The sequence below is a fragment of the Osmia bicornis genome, chromosome 11 (genome assembly GCF_907164935.1).
Source record: "Osmia bicornis bicornis chromosome 11, iOsmBic2.1, whole genome shotgun sequence".
NCBI lineage: Eukaryota > Metazoa > Arthropoda > Insecta > Hymenoptera > Megachilidae > Osmia > Osmia bicornis.
In genome coordinates, this window is record NC_060226.1 from 2,214,899 (window position 1) to 2,237,166 (window position 22,268).

General features: G+C 39.3%; 1 protein-coding gene across 5 annotated transcripts; it reads right to left on the bottom strand.

Annotated features, from left to right (window-relative positions):
- Positions 1 to 487: 487 nt before the first annotated feature.
- LOC114881966 (axin) lies at positions 488 to 21,782 on the bottom strand. 5 transcript variants are annotated; one of them, XM_046287791.1, is made up of 8 exons: positions 20,695 to 21,781; positions 5,499 to 5,654; positions 4,581 to 5,385; positions 4,081 to 4,245; positions 3,177 to 3,856; positions 2,780 to 3,090; positions 2,399 to 2,694; positions 488 to 2,332 (listed from the first exon to the last, which is right to left on the bottom strand). In XM_046287791.1, the coding sequence occupies exons 2-8, from the start codon at positions 5,584 to 5,586 to the stop codon at positions 2,206 to 2,208; spliced, it is 2,472 nt and encodes an 823-aa protein (XP_046143747.1). In that variant the 5' UTR covers positions 5,587 to 5,654; positions 20,695 to 21,781; the 3' UTR covers positions 488 to 2,205. The 5 variants fall into 5 exon arrangements, with proteins under 5 accessions (XP_046143747.1, XP_046143748.1, XP_029054682.1 ...); XM_046287792.1 differs by lacking the exon at positions 20,695 to 21,781 and adding an exon at positions 12,276 to 13,405; XM_029198849.2 differs by lacking the exon at positions 20,695 to 21,781 and adding an exon at positions 7,645 to 7,817.
- Positions 21,783 to 22,268: the final 486 nt, after the last annotated feature.

The following is a 22,268-nucleotide window of genomic DNA, read 5'->3' on the forward strand; positions in this document are numbered from 1 at the left end:
CAGACACACACGATTCTCCCTGTTGATTCGAGACTTTATCTACGTTTACTAATTTTATCTGAGAAATCATTCCATGTGGCATACACGTATCATAAGCTTTCATTTTGTAACAGCACGCCAGACATTCTTCAATGATTTCGTTGTTCATTGAAGAATTAAGGAAATCTGAAATTAAACGGAATATATGTAATATGTACCAACGTCAATTAAAAAATAAATATCTGTATTTGAAATTGTACAGTGGATAATTATACATATATGTACATATAGGTTTTTATTTTTTTCCAAAAGTTTTGCTTGGGAGGCAGTGATCTAGATAATAAATTGATTAAGTTTACATGAATTATAAGAAATCAAAGGTTTACATTAAATGGGAGAATCCAGGGAGACCTCTTCCTAGGGAGAGGTTTTCATTGATCAATGAAAATTTTCATTCATCAGGAAACAATTCATAGAGGAAATCTGAAAATAATATAATGCATGTGGATCTCATGTAATCCAGTGAAAATGGCATTATTATTCTCAATACTTTTGATATACAATAATAATCATTATTAATTAATTAGGTACAGGAACACTTTATCATTCGTGGTATTAATTAAAGATAATCAATTACATACAATAAATTGTTATCAGCCACGGTGCATCGCCTCCAGCCTCGGCGTTTATTCGTTTTATTTTTCAATGTAGATACTACATTTTATCCCTTTCCATTCTGTCAAAAGTTTAAAAATCAGTTTTCTTTAGGAAGCGAGCGGCTACCGACTATCATGAATCGAACCAGTATGCGAAGGCCACTCGAGAAGATTTTCAATCACACGTTCGATTTCTTATTTTGTTCCTTTTCTTTTTTTTTTTTTTTTCGTTACAATTCATTTCCTAACGGAATCGTTAAAAGAAAGAAAGAAAAAGAAGAAGAAAAGAATGATCGCATGTATCATTGAGACGAATTCGAAACGTAAAACGTTTAAAAAGTATCGACGCTGATAATATTCGTTAGCATAAACGACTACTAATGATTAAGCTTGCAAAGACTACGATGAAGTTTGGAAAAAAATATATACAAAACGCTCGATGTATCAAATTTATCCTCTCGATATTAGACCCGCTGGTCTCCAATTTAATAAGTATCTCTTAACCTTTTTTTTTCCTTAGGCTTACTTCGACCTTACTGCACTAAAAAGGCACAATTGTTCGCACCTGATACAACATCGTTACGGTCTAGACTAATTAATCCTTTTCCACCAAAGTACTTTTATTCCCCCCCCCCTACCCCCCTCCCAAATGCCAATTGCATATTGCTTGTCTATTTTTCAATGTGTTTATGCAGGAGCTTATTTTACAAATGTCAGATGAGTGATAATGGTGGTACGACAAAACATAATCCGTGTCCTTAATATTGTTGCTTTTTCTTTTCCTTCACAATATCTTCGAATGCACGATATATTACGTATATTAAACAGAGCGTGTGTATTTATAATGCACGTAATATATCCTCTTAAAAACTAATTTGTAATAATGTTTTTTTTTTTCCTATGTAAATCTAGGGTCTATACAGACCTTACTAAGGCGATGAACTACGCGGGCTTTTGTACAGTCGTTTGGAAAACTATGGGAAGTCTTTAAGAGGAAGAAATTATTCAATTAATGTACAGCGCTTCCTGACGTTATTGCAGCTTGTCCAAATTGACTGGAGACAATCAAACTGCAATCACTATTAGTTGATTCCTTTTGATTGCGTGTGCAAAACCTTTGCTAGAAAAAGGAACGCTTTTTATTTTTCCTATAAAAATCATACTGAAATTATGTACAACCTATGATTCCATATACGAAGAATGAAATAAGCATAAAATATTTTACCGAACATTGGAAGAACCATGTTGTTAAAAAAGAAAAATAAAAGTTCTCAAAAGAAAAAAAAAAAAAAATGAAAACATAGTCTCCTTTTCTTTTCCGTTTCTTTTACTTAATAAACATATAATGGTTTTGCTTATTTAACAGATTTCTTGTTTCATCGATTAAAAGCACTTTCTCGGTTAACCGAAACGGAAGAAACCGCTTCGGCAACTTCAATAAACTAACACCGAGTATCGCCTTATTATGATTTTTCTTCTTATAGAATGCTGGTCCTCTTAAATAAAATTAGTTGCGGCACTTGTTCAAAGTTAGCACGTTCTTTATTCAGAATATCTTTGTTTCAGTCTATCACTCGAGCGCCTTGACTTGCGCCATAACTTTACCCTCCCATAATGGTAAGACCTCCGAATCGTCGGTTATTTCTTCTTGAATAACCTTTGTATCCAAATCCTCGCACTCAGTTTTAAAGAAATATCTAAAAAAAAATAAATAAATAAAAAGACGAACAGATTATACAAATATCATTAATTCGTATACGTACCGATAGCTGCCTTTCTTAGGAAGATATTCTTTAAATTGTTTTAAAGTGACGTTATGACCAGGAATTTTAGTCCTATAAGGAAACTGTTCGTCACAGAAACTGAACACAACGGTGGTAAAATCTCCGATATCTTGCTTCGTCTTTTTTAAAGTTGATTGATTCGATTGGACATAAGATTGACTTTGCGTTGTAGGCTCATATGACTGTTTAGAAATATTAGAATGACGTTGTTTACAACTCGAACGTGCCCTATCTTCTTCAATTAATCTTCTCCTCGCTTCTTCTAATTGCGTTGCCTATATCGGTAAGACAGGTATTTAGGTGCTAATTATATTAATGATAATTTCAATGAAAATGGTAATGATATAAAAAAATGTTTACAGTATGGGGTTGGGGTAAAGGTGGCATTCCTGGATCAGCGACAAAGGGTTGGGCAGGTACGCCCCACGTTTCCCTGGTCGTCCTTTCCAATGAACCGCTACGAGAACCATACTTTTTCCCGTGACGGCTATGTTTAACATCCGCTTTCTTGTCAGTTTCTTTGAGCCACGATAAAAGACGAATATCTTTGCTAATTGACGACGGTGGAGCATCGCTTACAACGCTCACTCCACTGTCGGTTAATTCTGTCATAGATTTCTTTGTGGCTGATCTTCTGGTCATGTCTGACCTACGGAATCTTTGATCGTGACCTAGAAAAAATTGCAAATTACAATGATTAACACGCATAATTATGTCTTATTAACGTACGTCTAATTTTGATGAATCTAAGATATACCTTGGAGATACAGGTCTTGCTTATGGAGGGAATCGGCGTAATCAGATGGCACGGATTTAGATTTAGGCAAGTGAGATCCTAGTGAACTCATGGAGCCAGCTCCGACAAGATCGCTGCCTTCTTGAAAATCGTGAATATTACCACTATCTGCTGAAAACGTTGAGAATACGTCCTTCTCTTTCCTCTGTTTGTACGGCCGTGGATAATTGTGCGTAGAACGTCTTCTTTCAGGCGAATGCAGTCTTGGTGACGATAGTCCAGGAGATCGAGAAGGCGTCAGATCGGACCAAACTCGTGACACATGCTGGTCTAAAATCGCTTGATCGTTATCTTCTTCTATCAATAATTTTTCCCTTAACGCATCGGCTAACGCTTTTGGTGCACCGCTCGGCATCTCCAAAGGTGGATCCTTATTAATTGTATCGCTTTCTTGCAAATGCCTATCAAGCTTTTCCTGAGATTCTCGTTCGCGTTTGACGTTCTCTAATTTCTCAATAAGCACTTGAGCAAATTCTTCCGGTTTTAACGGATGCATAAGATCACGCGGTACTCGCTGTGTACGAGGGATGATAGTATGATGCGCTAGTGGATCACGATTTAAACTAGCTGAATCCTTCATAGCTCTGCACTGTCTTATATACTGTTTTTTACTTCGTTGTTTATTCATCGATACTCCGTCACTGTAAACGAGAAATCCAAAAAAACGTGAAAAGATATATAAATTTTCATCATTCTTTGAATTGAAAGCGATAATTACAATGAAAATTAATTTACATTCAAGCATTGTATCGTCGCATGAAAGGTAACTAAACATAGTGAGTATTATTTATTTACATATAATATTATCGTTACAATAAACAATGTTTAGTCTTCGTGTATATTACATAAATTAAAGAAAACGTACACTGATGAATCGGTGAGAGACATATTGTCTGATTCAGTTCGTGCATCACTGCTCAAGCTCTGGAGTTCTGAATCCTGTCTGGATACTGGGTTGTATGAGGAATATTGTGCGTGCAGTCTGGGTGCGAGCATATGATATGGACTAGTTCCATGTTGCAAGTAAATGCTATGAACGCCACGCAAAACATCAAACCAAAAGGGAAAAAAAAAGAACAAACAAACGGTTAGAAAACTCTTTGACCAAAATATTATAATTTTTAAAATATAAGAAAAAATTGAAACGTTTATATGCTATGCTTATTCATTAAATATTTTTATATACATGAAACATTATCACTACAAAAACATCTTAAAAAAAAAAAAAAAAAAAAAAAAAAAACACACAAGCTTAACAAAAATAAAAAAAGAAACCAGCTGAATAAAGCGTTTAATGCAAATCTAACTCTAAGCATTCTAAATAATAAATATCTTAAATAATAGAATAATAGAAAGACATATTACCCAGCATACGCTTCTGGCTTTGGTCGAAGATCCATCGCCCTAGTTTGTTGAGTAGCCATAAGCATATCTTTGGTCAATCTCAGCTCACTCCTCAATTCCCCAGGCGTTTCGCTAGCTGAATGCGAGCTATGTATGGAACTAACAAATTCGCTATCTTCGTGGACAGTGGGCAATAAACTTGGCCCACAAGAAACAGACATTTCCCGACTGGATCCTGAACTAGGGCATCCACCAGAATCTGGATTTTGGCAGGACTGAACATACTGAAGATACATGTCAGATCGTAGAAAGTTTGGATATGTAGTCTCGTTAATGAGACGTTCGACTTCCAACTGTACACCATCGAATACTCTTTCGTCCGCCCTCCCTTCTTTAACACGGCGATTAGCCTCTTTACGTACATCTTCTGGTATAGCTAACTGCGACTTGAGGAAGAACTTTCTATAGATAAGTTTAACCAATTGATGTATCCTTTCAGGATCATCTTGTTCCTTGAGACCCTCACAGGCAAACCAGAAGTTAAGTGGATTCGCATGAGGTCTACCTTCTTGATCAAGGTATTTTCTGAACAATTCCAAGCCAACTGGATCCTGCAGCAAGGAATGCAGGTTCCTGGCCCACCGCAAACAAGCAGGTGGCGAATCGCTTTCCATAGTTGTCGTACTACAGCAACCTTCCGGTTCAAATCCCAAAGGTGCCGAAGCATCGCAACCTGAAGCTGTTGGTGTTGCAAAAGAAGAACGCCTAGGGGTCAGAGTTGGACTCTGTGGACGGAACCTGCTGACGTAGTTTCCTGTTTCCTCTCCTGCAAACATTTATTTTTATATACTTCAAAACAGGTGATATAATTTTTCCGGTGTATCTAAATAAATTGAATAACCTTAAAATACTTAAACGATAATAACGTGAACGTCTTACCAGGTACTGGTGGCCGTGGAGAATTTTCATTGAAGCAACGTGCTTCGTTCTGTCGAGATCCACTCATCCTATCTATTATGGCCTTCATGTATTATTTTATGTTCTATATTTAATTTAGGCCCACGACGCCTCTTAGTAGACATGGTTAATCCAAACCTGAAATAAATAATAATTCGTTAGATAAATATATTTATATATTGATATAATACCATTAAATTATTGTTACAAATAAATCTTAAGACTTCTTTTTCTTAAACATGTATAATTTAACTACGGTGATCTATGTAAAATAAAAAGAAATAATTAGTAAAAGGATTGTGTTATTATTTGAGCTACATAATTTTTCTCTATTTAAGTTCCTTATCATTTATATCAAATACTATGTATTTGAGTTAGGAGTAACATATAACAGCGAGGGTATATTCTGAATTCAGGATACTCGAACAAAAGACCTAAAAGCTGGGGAAGCTGGATCGATCGAGCTCTGTGGTGAGTCATATACCAATTAAGCACCTAAGGATGGTTTTCCTATCCAGAAGAACTCTAAGGGCGGAGCCTGACAGAAAAACTGTAGGGTAGCTCCTGGCAGTCTGCGCATTGAAAGATGCCTCTCTATATATCCCTATTGGTCCGCGCAGAACATTTGTGTGGTATTGATCGACAAAAATTATAACGCAATCCATTGAACACTACAGTCTACCCCGAATATGGCTCAGATTTTAGAATAGAACTCTCTACAGGGCAGAATTTTATTTTGACAGGATGGATAGATATTAATAGGCCCATAGAATAGGATATCCTATACAAAGAAAAGACCATCGCATCCCTAAGGTTCAACCTATTGTTATGATAAGCTATAGAAATATGATTTCATAAAGTTCCTATTATAGCCACTTTCATATTACATACTTGTTAAGAGAAATAAGCCATAGTATTAAAAACCAATCGCTTCAATCTATTAATTATGTTAAAAATATATGTCATATCAGTATATGACACATTAAACTTTGTTATAAATTATTCATTTTAAGACTGAAGTTTAAATCACACAACATTAATGCTTTTAGTTTACACATTAATCACATGTTCACAAATAAATTAATACCAATATCTTTACAAATTTTGTAACTGAATTAAATAAATGTAACATACTTCTATGACATAAATTTTCATATTATACACGTACAATAAGAAGACATTACAAATTTTATGATAAAAAGCGGAACACATGGAGTAAATAGGTTTATAAAACATAGAAGCTCTATACAACCATAGAAATCTGATCTCTACCTGAGCAAGAGGGAAAATATGAAATGAAAAGCTGTCATAATGAATCATCTTGCTTCAGTGCACATTTACCTGTATCGAGGGATGAAAAGGAATGTACATACCATTTTGCCAGTGCTTTTCTACAAGTGACCTTGAAACTTATACAGCCGGGCGAAATCTATTATGATCTAAACAATTTTCTGGATCTCAACTACAAGTGCTTTTCTAACTTCTTTTGTTATAGAACAGAATGAACATACGATACCACTGTGGACGCGTCTCTAGGCAAACTGAGCTAAGGCTGCGTCCTGACCAGGACTGACGCCACAGTCAGGAAGGGTGGAGTAGGGATACAATGTCTGATCTTGTCAGATTGTGAAGCGTACAATTCTGATATATCATACAAATATTACTTCTAGAAATGTGAGAAAAATTTGAGGGAATCACTGTTCCTCTTTGGAAATATTATGTTCTTCTCAAATAAATAATAGCAGCATTAACATTTTTAGTATCAAGAGATACCACATTAAATGCTGAATGAATGTACACAATAAATTTATCAATAATAATTGTTATACTTTTAAAATAGAACTACAATCCCATCTAGCATTATTCTATTCTTTAAAAAATAATTACCCAGTAATGACACTTAATTTTAAATGTACAATGAAATTATTCAGAATATTCCTTTTCATACTTTAGCTTTCAAAAACTAACTTTGAAGATTTGTTAGAAATTGTTGATATTAATTTCTTCATTAATAATAAAAAAGTGGCAAATGGAATTATTATTTACAGCTATTCATTTCAGTTACATAATTTGTTAATTTAAAATAAATAAGTATGATTTTATGTAACAAAGAAGAAGACAAACTTACAACCACCTGTAACTTAATACCACACCACCGGGTAACCACAAAGCCATTTCAACTTTATTTACAAAATGTGTTCTTTTCACAGTAACAGATGGCAGTTTAATACATAAAAGTATTTATTAACGTATTTATATGAACTTCTTAATGACTTCTTTTACGGCTAATTAGTAGCACTCGATTGGGTTTGAATGAAACTGGTAATTTTTAGTTAATGATCTATAGCGCTGTAATCTTACTAGCGACGAATTAACACCATTCGCCATCTATCTTCTGCTTCACGGTATAATTACAAACGAATTTCAAAAGTGTAATCGTATTTACGTTTACCAAATCGAATTATAAAAAATAAGTAAATTACTATGCTTTATAATTACTACGATAATACGACAATAGCCTTTAAAAAAAATTAATACTCTCATTAAATTTACCATTGTAAAGAGTAAAAGTATTCAATTCGAGAGGCGACTTCATTGTCAATCTGCTGGAATCATATGGGGTGAACTTGAAACTATTCAGCCTTTTAAACAAAAGTACTTCTTCCTCGATCGTTACAGGAATGTTTGATATATAATTTCAAGTACGATTCATCATTCAATGTAGCATACTTCATTAGAACCTTCAATTTTAATAACGACCGAAGTATGAAAATAATCATTTCCGCTCGCGGCTTACACAACTTCTCTAATATTCTCTTCGTTTTTCTACTTGCTTAATGATGTCCGTCGTTATAATTATTCGAAGCGTAGCACCGTGAGATATAATTATAGGCGGAAAGAAACGCGACGCGTGAAGATTAGGGTTGTTGCCTACAATGTCAAAGATCTTTATCCACGATGAAATAGCGTCGGTGAATTTCAATTTCAAATAAGATCTAAATCTACTCGTGATTGTGATCGATATATTTCATACGGATCGTTTCATTCGGCTTTTTAATGCTATTCAAGAACTTAGACTATTCTTTTATATTTTTTATTATGATTATTAACCCTAACCACTCGTATGGCGCCATATAGTCACCATCCTACATTTTATTATTATTGTTACAATGTTTTCTTTTCTTGCTTAAATGTATAAAATAAAATAAATAAAAAATTTCTCAAATATAAATACGAGTGCAAAGGGTTAAAATATAGTGGAGAATTGTAATTAAAAGGAGTTCCCTTGAAAATGAAAATATTCGGTTTACGCCAGGATATAGGAAAGCCATCTGGACACGATCGGGACAAGATTCATCTCTGAACGACGCGATAACTTTATGCGCCTTTCGCTTGGTCGGTAAATACTAGTACCGATGTTACCCCGCATACCAAGCTGTTTGATATCGACGAATAAAATACTGCAAATCTATAGAAATATACGGTTGAAGGATATTGAAATTTTCTCAAGCGTAGAAAAATGTATCAACCGCATGGAATTTAAATCCTGTCTCTCCCATTCGCATTGCTTCTTACTCGTCCGAAAACATTTCTCGGTTTTCTTACGAACGGCGAGATATTAAAACGCACGATACCGTGATTTTCACAAAGGTATTTCGATGATCCCATTCCACATGTTCCATGCGTTCTTCTTTTTCTTTTTTTTTTTTTTTTTTTTTTTTTGATAAAATTTGTGTTCTTTTTTCTTACATCAATATAAAATAACATACCATTGCAAAAAGGAAATTCCTACATTCCTGATTAATTATAATATCAATTTTTCAAGCTATAGATAATCAAAATTAAACACACACGTATCGAATCCGAACAAACCGCATTGCATAGTCTTTCACGCAGTTTACCGTGGCGCGTATACGCTTCGAACTTTTATCCAGCCTCTACATACCGGGTGTCTCTTCAACAGTGGAACCCGTATACCATTGTACTTGTTTTAAGGAACAGTACTCAAAATTATTACGTGAAAGGCGATACAAGGATGTATACAACATACATGACCATTTAAAAGTTAAATGATTTCTCTTGGGAAATCCTGCCGCCAACAGGTTGATCCGTATTTGGATTAATAAAATGTCTGTTTCGAAACGAAAAGAAATGTTCATTCCTTCGAGAAAAATCGACTACATTTCATATGAAACGACCTAATAGTTTTGATCGGTAGATTTCTTTGAAAGTCGCATTAACATTTCCCGAAGGAAGGGATATATTTCTCTGGTGGCGAAAAAGAGATCGAAGAAATGACAAGTATTTCGAAGTCACCGGTTAGATGACGAGGCGAGGGAAGGGCCCTAGCTCTCAAAGAGCGTGGTTCGTCGAGCGAGGCGTTCCGAAAACCTGTAATTACGGACCCGACGTACATCAAGCGGTGCCGCCAGCCGCCAGCCGCCAGCCACCAGCCGGCGAGGTCTGTGTCTTCTGTCTCCCTTTTTGCCTTTTTCTCTCCTTCATCGCCTTCCTCGTCTTCCTTCAACCTTTACCTGTGCCATGCCGTCCCGTACCTCGCCTTTCTTTCTATCCTTACCGTCCTTCTCGCGTGGTACGTACGTTTGCTCCTTCACTCTTTCGTTTTCTTTTCTCTTTTGTCTCTCTTTCGTTCTTTCTGTCCACTTTGAGCGGCCTCCCGCTTCGACTCCGACAGCGGTCCACCTTATTTGACCCTTCCCTCTATCCACGTCCAAAGAGCCTCCTCCGATTCCTCTTTTATTTTACCCCCTTACTTTACTTACTTACTCACTCTCAGTTTCTTTCTACTTCTCTACCGTTTCTTCCTTTCGTCCCTTTCTTTTTATCCGCTGCCCCCCGCTCTTTTTCGCGTCTTAGATTGCTGTGTCGGCAATCGCGGTTCGCTACTTGGAATTGTCCGAAAAACAGACTGCGGCCAGCGGAGAAAGAAAGCAAAAGAGGCGGAGGAGAGACAAAGAGCGACATCTCTTGTTTCTTTATTTTTATTTTTCTCGCTTCTTTCCTGATCGTGTCGCGTTGGTTTTGGCGCCGCTTGAAAATTCGCACTATTTTCGCGCGTACCCCGTTGTGTATTACGGGGAACTACATAACCCGTTCGTTGCTCGGTCGGTAACATCAGACTGGTAACATCGTGAAATAAGACGAGCATTTTTGTTTTCTAAATCCTTTTACCCGCTCGATTCGACACGATTTCAAGAGGTATTTATACATTTAATAAACTACTAATGAATTGAAACGATTCTTGGGAACATCAGAAGCGCAAAGTAATTTCAGTACGGCACTGGGCAATTCGAAGCTCTTCAAACGAGAAAAGCACACACAGCGCCCATTCAGCTAACCCTTTCAGTTCTCTCTTTCCTCTCGGTACCTGTAAGTTTTCTACCAACCCACCTAGTCATCCTCCTCGTGCGTCACCTTTTTCTTCCTTCTTCCACCTTCGGGTGTAGGCCGCTTCGACCCCCTGGTAAAATCTCTTTTACGCGCCCAACCGAGGAACTCTGTCTCAGACGACGACTCTATGCTTTTTCTTACGGCCACCATTTAAATTTCCACATGGCTTTACCGAGTGTATGTAATTCGAATTTTTTTATCTTCCTCGGCTATTCGTTTCACCCGACGACCTTCCTCGTCTTTCCACGCAGACAGTTACGAAACTTTCGTTAATGCGACCACCAAGATTTCTACGCTACGGTTCGAGGAGAATTTTCCAACTTTCCGAAAGTTGGCCTCCAAGAAACAGAGTGGCGGATCGAGATTGGAGGATATTTACTTTTCTCGTAAGAGTACCAACTCGCTGTATGAATTCGTTAAAAAAATATCAAGTACTAACGTTGGCAGAATTTTGTTCTGCGATTTAAAAAGAAATTTGATAAAATCAATTTTCTCCTCTATTGATTTTCTATGCCTATGCCCGACGCATGGTACGTTAGGACTACTGTGTAATCAACATCCAGTAATGGAGCGAACTGTCCTGGATAATTAATCTTTTTTTCCGAAGTCAAGGTTAGAAACCTTACGATACACGTCCATTCGAAGTGTTAACGAATGTTTATTTAGGTATCGAGTGTTTATCACTACGCGGCGCTACGATTATCAATGAAAGAATATAGACAATGTTATCGGCCCGTAACAGAAACGATCCCGATCAGGGCCATAAACACGGCTTTTAAAGTCTTTTGAAACGCCGGCTAGGATTTGTTGGTGAAAGACCGAGCGGAAACGGTCAAAGGCGTGTCACCGTTATCGCCAGATGACTTTATGTAGTGGTATTATGCTTCGCGAGCTGCGAATCTTTCAAAGAAACTTCTAAGGGACCGCTCTCGGACGGCAGCTACACCGACCGTCGGTCGTCGACCGTCACGACCGCTAGCCCTCGACCATCGACTTAGGAGAATGTTCAGCGACGTGTCAACAGTCTACGTCGCCCCGTCTTTCTCTTCTAAATTACGATTGACCTTCATGCCTCTCCATATTAACTTCATATGCGAATAATAAAGTTAAATACTAAATTTTGCGGTAATTTTTCTAGAACCTTTAATTTAAGATATCGCTTATTTCATTCGAGTAGACACCCTATTTATAGTAGTATAATAACTACCTACGTGGAACTTGAATAACATCAGAAGATATCAAGGAAAAAGATACAATAAGGTTACAAATGTAGCGCATGCTGCTTTTGACGGGACTCGTTTGCCGCCCTGTCATTATTAACTTTTCAAAACTACTTTAAATTAATACCTTGATTCCGTGGTGATATATCAATGCATTTTCTTCGTTCGATACTCTTCGGATTTATCATCGACCGCATATATTTTACATGTCTCCAAGACAACCACTTGTTTATGAGTCACTTTCAAAGTTCGCGCGTACCGAACATAACCTCTTTTTCACGGAATCCAACTATTCATTATTGCACGTTCATTCCGTGTATCTTAATTCAACTGTTCGTACGAACCCGCACAATTTTAGATTTAAGTTTTTTTCGACGCGAACGACATCTGGTCGAGTCACAAAGAGAAAAATCACAACCGGAGTTCGCACACGAAACTAATGCATCCATTTACAATAGGATCTATAGTTTTGTAGCGATTGTGAAAGTTTTAAGAATAAGTTTTTATAGACGCGTATTTAATTTCTTTACGATCAAATACTGTTCGAAGCAATAATTTTATAGGTTAATAACGTTCGGTTGCACTTAATTTTCACAAAAACTGTTTCGAGTCCAACTGACCACATCAAGCCGCGTTCGTAAGTATGAAAGAAGTAGAAAACGAGGAGTACCACTCACAGTTGCGTATGTTGAGTCCGTATTAAAAATAAGGAGGTTATAAAGTGAGATTAGAATTTTTATACTCGGTCGGCGAGAAATCGCATAGTTCTAGTTTGTATAAATCGTTCGCAGAAATCGTACTCGTGCCTCCGAAACATTTTCATCCGCATCAAATCCATAAAACATGCCACACGTGACTGTCACGAGACATTCAGTCAAGTTTATATTTCAGGACGCGTTCGTTAACAGCGTCTCTTTGTTGACGTCGTTAAACTTGCCGATTCACATATTCTAAACGGGCAGACATACTTTTTAAAAAGTAACAAGAAATATGTATTTCTCATAGATTTCTATCCGCGGCGGCACGGTGTACGCGTAAAACGATAAACAATTATAATATTTTCCTCCAGTCTGGCGGTAGTTGTATGAAAAACTCCAGCGATCGTATCAATGCGTACTTTTCGATAGCCGGTTCGAAAATTTATTCCGTGAAATCTTTTCGTTGGTGTATACCCGAATCAGCGAAACGAGGAGAAAAACAGGGGCTGAAGGAACGGCTCGGTTGAATGTGAATACGACAAAGGATGCCGAAGAAGACCTGTGCCCCATACAACGTACACGGTAAGACTGAAACTACACAGTGACCGTAGAGCCAAGGGAGAGCAAGCATTATCTCTCTTCCTCTCTTTCCTTCTCGCTCTAACACCATCCTCTTCTTTTCTTCTCTTGCTCTGCCACACCTCCCTTACGGCCACAACTGCCTTCTCCTTCTCTTTCTCTCGCAAACTCCCTCCTGCCCTCCCTGCTCCCCCCCTCGCGGCCATGGTGGACGTAGGACAAAAAAGTGGTAGGGTCCAGGTATAAGGGCAAATTCTGTGCTATATATATACCTATCCATACTTTTAAAACTCGCATGGAAACGCGAGATTTTCATAAATTTGAACAAGCGTTTAGCTCGAACGGCGCCGATAATGGTGTTTCAACGTTAAATAAAAGCCGGACGTTCAGATTGATAACGAGTACGAGTGCCGAAGCATTTGGATAACCAGAAATAAATGCACGATGTAATTACAGACTGGTTGGAAGATGGAATTGAATGTTTAGCCGAACATCGAATGGCAAAAACGTTCACCGTCAACCCCTGTCTAATCCAGACGGTCTCTTTAATTTCAACGAAACCCGACTGAAGTCGCTGCCAAACTATTTCCCTCTAGATAAATTACAAAGCCGACGCGCTGATTTATCGTGTCCAACCCTTTCAGCTACGAACAACGAAGCCGAATTAATTATTTTATTTTTAAACAAATATGATAAAAATAGGATAAGTTTCCGAATGGCTCCACCAAAATTGAGAACTCAGGTTCGGTGTATAACCTAAATTGACAACCAGAGCTGGATATTTTACCGTTTTTGAGATATCGTGGTAAGAAATGTTTCTATAATTTTGGGACTACGTATGCGCTATTCGATACTGCGCATGCGCTATTCAACGCTGCGCATGCGCTATTCGATACTGCGCATGCGCTATTCGATACTGCGCATACATAGAACCTAACTTATCCTAACTTAACCTTACCAGGATATCTCGAAAACGGTAAGACATCCAGCTGTGAAACCAACTTTAATCGGTTTCTTGTAGTCAATTTAGATTATATACTGAACCTGAGTTCTCAATTTTGGTGGGGCCATTCGGAAACGCAGCCTAAAAATATTCTAGCCCCGGGTACGCAGGCATACCAGCGGAAATAAAATGATTATCCGACTGTATACGGTATCCTGACGCGTGTACTTTCGTAGAAAACTTGATTTACTCCGTACGGTATTTCGCCTACCCATCGCTGGCCACCGGTGTCGGCGACAAAACGCGGCGGAAAGAAAAGGTGAAGAGTTAGAGGCGATAAAAAAGAAAAATATATATATATATATAGAAAGAGAAGGAAAGCCTGGTGAAACGGTGTAGAGACCAGCGAGCCGGTAGAGAAGGACGAGTTACGAAAAGACCATTTGTGAGCAAAAGTGGAGAAACTATATAAGTAGTAACGCATTGGTAGCACTTGCACGAGATAGAGGAAGAGAGCCGGTTCGAGCGAGACCGACGCTGACGCGAGAGAGGGGTCGAAGGGGGGGAAGAAGAGGGAGAATTACGATGAGAGGGTACAAGAGAAGGAGAATCTCCGTTTGATCTTGCCGCCGCACGCGATCCCACACACGTATATCCATGTTTCTGGCCTCTCAATATGGATTCGCATGAATGCACCAACACATCGCGACGGTTAAAATCTTTCTCTCTCTTTCCCTCTGCTCGCGTTCCCGTAGTCCTGTGTGCCTTCGATCGACACACTGCACCGACGGGCACTCTGTTGCTCTTGGATGTGTATAATAAACACCGTGCGAGCCAACTCAGCCGAGTCGCCTATAATTTCTCGCGGAAAATTATATGTTAATGCGCCCTTAATGGCGTCGTTCGTTAACGGGATCGTTGTACAAGCCCGAGGGATAGAACCGTGCCGAGGAGCGCGATTCGATTCGCTCGAGCATACCGCGCGACGACCGGCTAGCTGACTCGTCATTCAACAATCTTCCCGGTCATGCTTTCTTTTACAATATATACACGACTTTAAAAGAGAGAGAAAAAAGAAAAAATGAACTAGCTGTTTGCAAAATGAAAATTCAGAGTTTCGTTGAGAGAGAAAAAAAAAAAATTGGAACACCCTGTATGTTTCTGTCCGGCTCTTATGATCAATGTCTTCGTAACATCTGTTCTTTGGCGGCAATTAAAAATGGTACGCGAAAAGAAAGAGGGAGAGAAAGGTTAATCGAATCGAGGATGTTGGTAAAAGAAAAAAATCGTTTCGATTCCTTAGGGATCGGTTATTGGGATCGGTATGAACAGTTATGCAAAGCGTATGGTTGGTGGTAAGAGGATCAAGATACAGGGAGCAGAGCTTCCTGAAGGTAATACTCATGACTGTTTGATCGGCCTCTTCGGACGGCAGAGAATTTCCCGTGGGTCCACGGTAGTGGAACAAAGTGCTCAAAGAATGAAGATCGCCCAGCTAAAAACGTGGCAAGAGAAGTGGCGCCTTTGACCCTCATTGTCTGCGCTCTTTGCCCGTCGCATGCACCGGCCTAAAGGACTCTGTTTATCTTTTTCCCTTTCTTCTCTTCCCCTTCGTCTCATTCGCGACAATACATACATACTATCCCCCTTTTCGCCCCTGTCGTACACGCGTAACTAAACCACCCAGAACCCTGTCCCTTTATTCGCTCCATTTTTCCTTCATCGTTAGAGGAATCAATTTTACCTTCGATTTCATTTATTTCTCAGGATTTTCGATCTCTGTGAAAATCCATCCGATACGGAGTTCGCGGTGTCTAGCTCGAGACAAGAGACATCCGTAATTATATTTCATAGAAAAATAAAAGTTACACCGAAGCTGTGTACGTTATCTTTTTTTCCCCCCGAGGTCTGCTTGCTCGTTAGCCGATACTCGTCGAGTCGTTCGCGATATTAATGAAACTTCGAGCGACTGAATCGGACGTTTCTTAAAAATCATCTCATTCACCGGATATCTCGTCGCGTATACAATTGCACGTTGATATAATTCCGTTTCCGAGTAGCCGAGGCGTGATTTCACGACGTGTATGTACACTGTACGGCAATGATACAGAGGCTACCTATTCGAGATTGGCAGAGAGATGAAAATGAGCGAAGCAACGCGACACCGAGAAAGTTGAATGATAATATAATGGTGGTAGTGAAAGAACGAGAGCAGAAGAATGGAAGAATCGGAGGGGATACGAACAGTGAGAACAGTGTTACAGACAATAGAGACAATTATTGCACGCAGACAGTAGAAGATGATGGATCAAACGCGGTACCATTTCGGCGCCCCTTTATCTTCTTTCACTTATCTTTTCGTTTTTACTCTCTCTCTCTCTCTCTCCTATATACGTGTATGTACGTGTGCTCTTTTTATTTTCTCTTATCATAATACGGCCGTACGTGTTTATTTCGCTTTTTAGCCTGTTTAACTTTGATAGAGCCACGCGAGACACGATTCAACACGTGCATCGCACATTAAACTACTCATTTTACTGAAATTACTACAGAGAAACGGGGCGCTTTCACGTTGTAAACCTATCATTTAATGAAATAACGTATCTCTTTCGCGAATACCTGGAAGACACTTCCCGGAACGTTTAATATGCGAAGAAAAAAAAAAGTAGAGTAAACAGCGAAACGTTCAAACCACCGAGCATTTCACAGAATTCACCGTCTGCTAAAGTACAAAGAATCGTAACCCTTGTTTCTATTTAATTACGCACGTGTGATCGTGACAATTTTTCTTTCCGATTGAAAGGAACGTTGATTGGGAGATTAGAAAATGAATACACCCTTTGTACGGTGTTGATGCTCGAAAAGAGGACAATTATCCGCGTCAATTGTTCCCAGTTGATTAAGTAAACGGACACTTAACCGAGGGATTACGATTGGAAGATTTGAAAAAGAGTTATTTCAGGTCATAGGGTTAAGTGTAAGCCACCCTATGTGTAAAAGGGAACAACGCAGGAGCCACCCTCTATTGTCGGTGGTGGGTAGGAGTTGTGGGAATCCCCTAGCGTGAAACCGAAGATCCGAAGTGTGGGCGGCACTGTTCGCGATCGTGCCGTTTGATACCACGTGCTCGGCGTGGTTAAAGGCACAGGGGAAACTTTACGTCCTCTCATTTTGATATCAAAGACTACTACCCCCCCCCCCCCCCCCCCTTCATCGCTCTTCTTTCTCTAAATCGATGTTCTTTGACTTTATAAAGCTTTCGCCGGGTAACATCTCCTCGCCGCTTGGCTCCTTCATCTTTCTGTTATTCTTCGCTCTTATTTTTGTATACGATACTCCTTTACCGTGTGCCCCATGCCGACTGGTAAAAAGCTTTCACTTTATTTTATTGCCGATAATTGCACAAGAGGGAGACGTACGGTTGTTCAAAGAAGCTTGTTAGATGCAACGAATGAAAGGTCGGAGAAGGATCTATTTTCTTTTTCTTCACGGCGAATCGGTTATCACATTAACGAGGACATTTCTTCCTGCGTTTAATTAGAAATTGTAATGAATATCGATAATGATAGAATTTTAAGAATATTCTTCTGGTCCTAAGTGATCGAAGCAATCGATGTCATTAACGGCAGTGTTCTAATACGTGTTCAAGTATCTTGCTAGAACCTCTTTGGAGAGAAAAAAAAAAAAAAGGAAAAAGAGAAAATCAAAATCGTCGAGCTAGCGAAGTTCCGTGGGCAGCAATAACGGAACGGTACCGAACACAACGGCCGAGTGAAAGGGGCCAAAGAAAAGATGACAATATTAAGAAAGCTTAAAGAAACCTCCGTCGTAAAGGTTTATTGGCGTGAAGGAGTTGCGAAGCGTGTCTACATCAAAGCGACCGCTCCTGAACTCTATTCCCTTTCTACTTGAACCCTCGCCGTCATCTCGTCACCACCTCCACTTCTATCAACTACCACCGACGTCCGTTCCCTCTGCCAAAGTTGTGCACGCAACCAGACGCTCACCCCCGAATCTCTATCACGCACCACATTCACCACGTGACGGTACGTGTGTTACCTGTACCCCCGCTGGTTATTAACATCCATTACCATCTCAAACGAGACGCAATGCGACGCGGGATCAGCGCATCCTGCGATGGATATTACATTTCAATTAATCGAATATTATTTTTCAAATAATCCTTAATTGTAAGATAATTAGTGCACCAAAGGTGCTGGTCATCGGCCACCTCTCTCCTCCATGGTTAACTTTGTCAATTGTGAGCCTATCACGAATTTAATATTATTTATATAAAATTAAAATGATATTCGAGTGATTCTTACGGATTAACAAGCACGATCAATTTACGGTACGTTCTTCACCGACTGTTTAACCAATTAATCTGCCAATTAGTCGTTAAACATGTGCACTCGATTATCTCCCGACGTACTACAACTAGAATCGAGGAAATTCTGCGTGAAATAATATTTCCATCGAATGTGTTCACGATCACATTCGGATTGGATTAAATATTTATTCTTGTAATTAGATTCCTCTTATAATGGCAAGATTAATTATACGAGTTGAATAACATGCACTTCTCATCGATCCTTTACCAGATATTTCATGTACATTAGCCAATGAAATTTTCCAATGGTTTTCATCTTGCTGCAGTGATTCTCAACTACTCTACTGTTCGATATACTATATATTATACATTCTCATTAAATTGGGGATTAGCGTGTACATTCGTGATCGAATTAGATTTTCCCAGGAAAGACAGTGACGCTCCATGCTCCCACCGATCCCCATGGGCGTCCCCTCGGAGACTGACAATGCAGCGAACGGGCCTCATATATATAGGCCCGCGCCTCCACCCCCACCACGCACGCCCGAACGTTCACGCGGGAAAATTGAATTCCAAGACGGAGAGCATGGAAATTGAAAACTTTTAAATGAGAACCCCTATTGAAAAAGTTGGTTAATTTATTAGCAATATCGATACTCGACGCAAGAGTGATCTAAAAACATTCGTTTAATTCTCGTAATTTGTGTCAAAAATCACCGTAAAAGTGATGAACGATAACATTCGTGGAATGGTTGTAATCATTTTAATAGGAATCGCGTTCGATCCTCGAACCGGCTTAAATAATCTATCGGGTAAGGATGTTTTAATTATTCGTCGCATTTATAGCAAACTGTCGTCAATTACGGAAAGCAAGGAACGATAATGGTTCGGGATGGAAGGACTCACGTCGATCCGACGGTTCTATCGGTTTTTTTTACTGAATTATTTATAAAATCACTGATTGATATTCACGATTATCAGAAGAGTACACGCCCCCTTCGATATAACCATATGTATTGTTTTGATAAAAGACGAAGGAGAGCGCGTATTAGCGAGAGCCGCGAGACGAGGACTCGGAGCGAGGTAACAGGATGAAAAAGGAAGAGAAAGAGAGAGAGAGAGAGAGAGAAAGGGAGACTGAAACGGACGTGGAACCGGAACGATCGCACAGCCTCGAGAGAAAGAGAGGGAGAGGTAAAGAAAGAGAGGAAAAAAGGTAGGGCACGAAGCGAGGAACGAAACTACGACTGGCAGAAAAGCTGGTGGAACGACTCGAGAAGAAAACGCACGGCTGCGTTCGGCGGTAGGTACGTCAAGAAAGAGAGCTCGATTCGTGAATACACGCGCCCCGAGACGCGCAAACCTCTCGTGGCTAGAAGCGAGAAAGAGAGGGAACACGGAGCTGGGGGGGAGAAAGAGAGGCGGCGAGGTTGATCCCCGTGAAAGAAAAAGGTGGAGAAAGGAAAAAGAAACAGAGCCGGGGCACACAGAGACGACGAGAAAGGAAGCCAGTGCAAACGGAAGTGAGAGAACGGAAGAAAATAAAAATCCACACGGGGGAGAGGAAAGAAAAAAAAAAAAAAAGGAGGAGAAAGCACGGCGATAAAGGAAAAAATAAAAACGGGCCCGAGACGTAAACACCGCGGGTATATTTTGGAGCCGAGTGACTCTTGATGGTTACTACACACGAGGAAATCGACGTCGTTACTACTATTTTCTTTCCCTTCGGATTCTACCTCGACATCGTCGAATTTTTATTAATCCAAAGTGTGGCACACTCGCGGTCCTGCCACTGGGAAAAAGGAGGAGGACGTTAAGCAGAAGGCGGCGTTAGGATAAGGAAGAAAGTAAAAAGATGAGTAGACCAAGGTACCTAGGTTCCTCGGATCGAGGGAAAGAAGAATGAAGGCTGGAAAAGGAGATAAGGATAGAGAGAGAGGGATTTTAAGAAAGGAATCGGTGCTCTCGAAAACGAAAAAGCGGCAGTTGGACTTACTCGGTATATCCGACGGTGCTTGTATTTGCTAATGCCGTGATGACGATGCGTCTGTTCGGCGAGACCGACGTTCCATGCTCGAAAATGTCAACTATCGATGAAAAAATGGTACGGGCTGAAACGCAGACACATCGTAGCTCTCTTTCTCGTCCTTACTTTCTCGCTCTCTCCTAGCCACGACGATGATTCGGCGTGAACTCTCGACACTTGGACACGACGCACACACGCACCACACTCTCGACGAAATATACACACCGGGCCGATACAAAGTGATAATAATGGCGACTTGACACGCGGAAGGCATGCAAAGTGTTTCCCCCTTGCATCGAGTAAACAGTGATCACAGTGAATACACGGTAGATCGGACACTATTTCGTCTAGGCATTTCGCGGCTCGTCTCTCAGGCACATCTTGGTCGCCATCGAGATCTAACACGAGTGCGCGGGACGCGCACTCTCGCGGCCCCTCACTAAACTTGCCCCTTCAAAGACCGGCCAATCAACGGCCCGTATGGCCTATGCCCTTGCCGCGAGCAGTCCTGTATCTAGTTGACGCGCCGCGACGCACCGTACCGCGCCGAGCCGTCATTCATTCATCCCTTGGAATTTTATTTTTTTACACAACTGACAACAGAACAGCTGTTTATTTCAATCAATATTAACGCGAATAATAAATAGATCGTTGATGCGTTTTCACGATCAAACGGATTATTCCATGATTTAGTTTCCTTTCAGGCGACACGACTAATTAATGTTACTACCGAGAAATACGCGCACACAAACGAGCCCGCAGTCGCGTACCTAATTGATTTAGCACCTTCCCACTTTGAAAATTTTTCGAAAATTTTCACTATGTTTAAGCAGGAAATATGTATCGTGTACGTGTTCTCTTTTGATAGAACGTTTTAAATTATATATCCGATCAGCTTTTACATTCTATTTTTATTCAAGTTTGATATTTCCTGTAACATAGGTGGTTCGTAAACAGGTGTTTCTAAAAATATTTGATTGCAACTTGTTAGTTTGGCTTGCTTCACGGAAATAAACACTCGAGAATATTAAAAAGTGATCGAGCTCGAGTAATGTAGCCAGAAATGTTTGATCGAATACTAAACAAATATTGTAATTTATAATTTCAATTGTACCCTGTATTCATCTATATAATAATGTAAATGTTCCATATATTATTACTTAATAAAAAATGCTTACTCCACTTTATTTTTATAATTACTTATTATTCAGTTATGCAGAGCAGCCATTAAAGTCTTTTGTTACTTCGGATAATTAAACGTATTACACCAACATCAAAGTTAATTACCTTTTATATCGTGACTTTAATTTATACCTTTTCATAAAAAAATATAAGCTACTTAATAATTTTCAATCCGTTCTTTGTTCAAATATTGCAAGTATTGAAATTATAAAAATCATAAAGGCAACAAGTTTAGAAATTTCGCTGTATAGTTCAAACTATATCATTTTAAAAAAAAAAAAAAAAAAAAAAAAAGGAAAAACCAATTCAATACCCTATATTATTGCCGCGTTTCATAAATCATGCGTGAACAAAAGTTTTCG

Coding starts and splice junctions, on each gene's coding strand:
- LOC114881966 (XM_046287791.1), bottom strand. CDS start 5,586: ATGAAGGCCATAATAGATAGGATGAGTGGATCTCGACAGAACGAAGCA. Junction 4,246..4,580: donor AAGCCAGAAGCGTATGCTGG/GTAATATGTCTT, acceptor TGGCGTTCATAG/CATTTACTTGCAACATGGAA. Junction 2,333..2,398: donor CCTAAGAAAGGCAGCTATCG/GTACGTATACGA, acceptor ATTTTTTTTTAG/ATATTTCTTTAAAACTGAGT.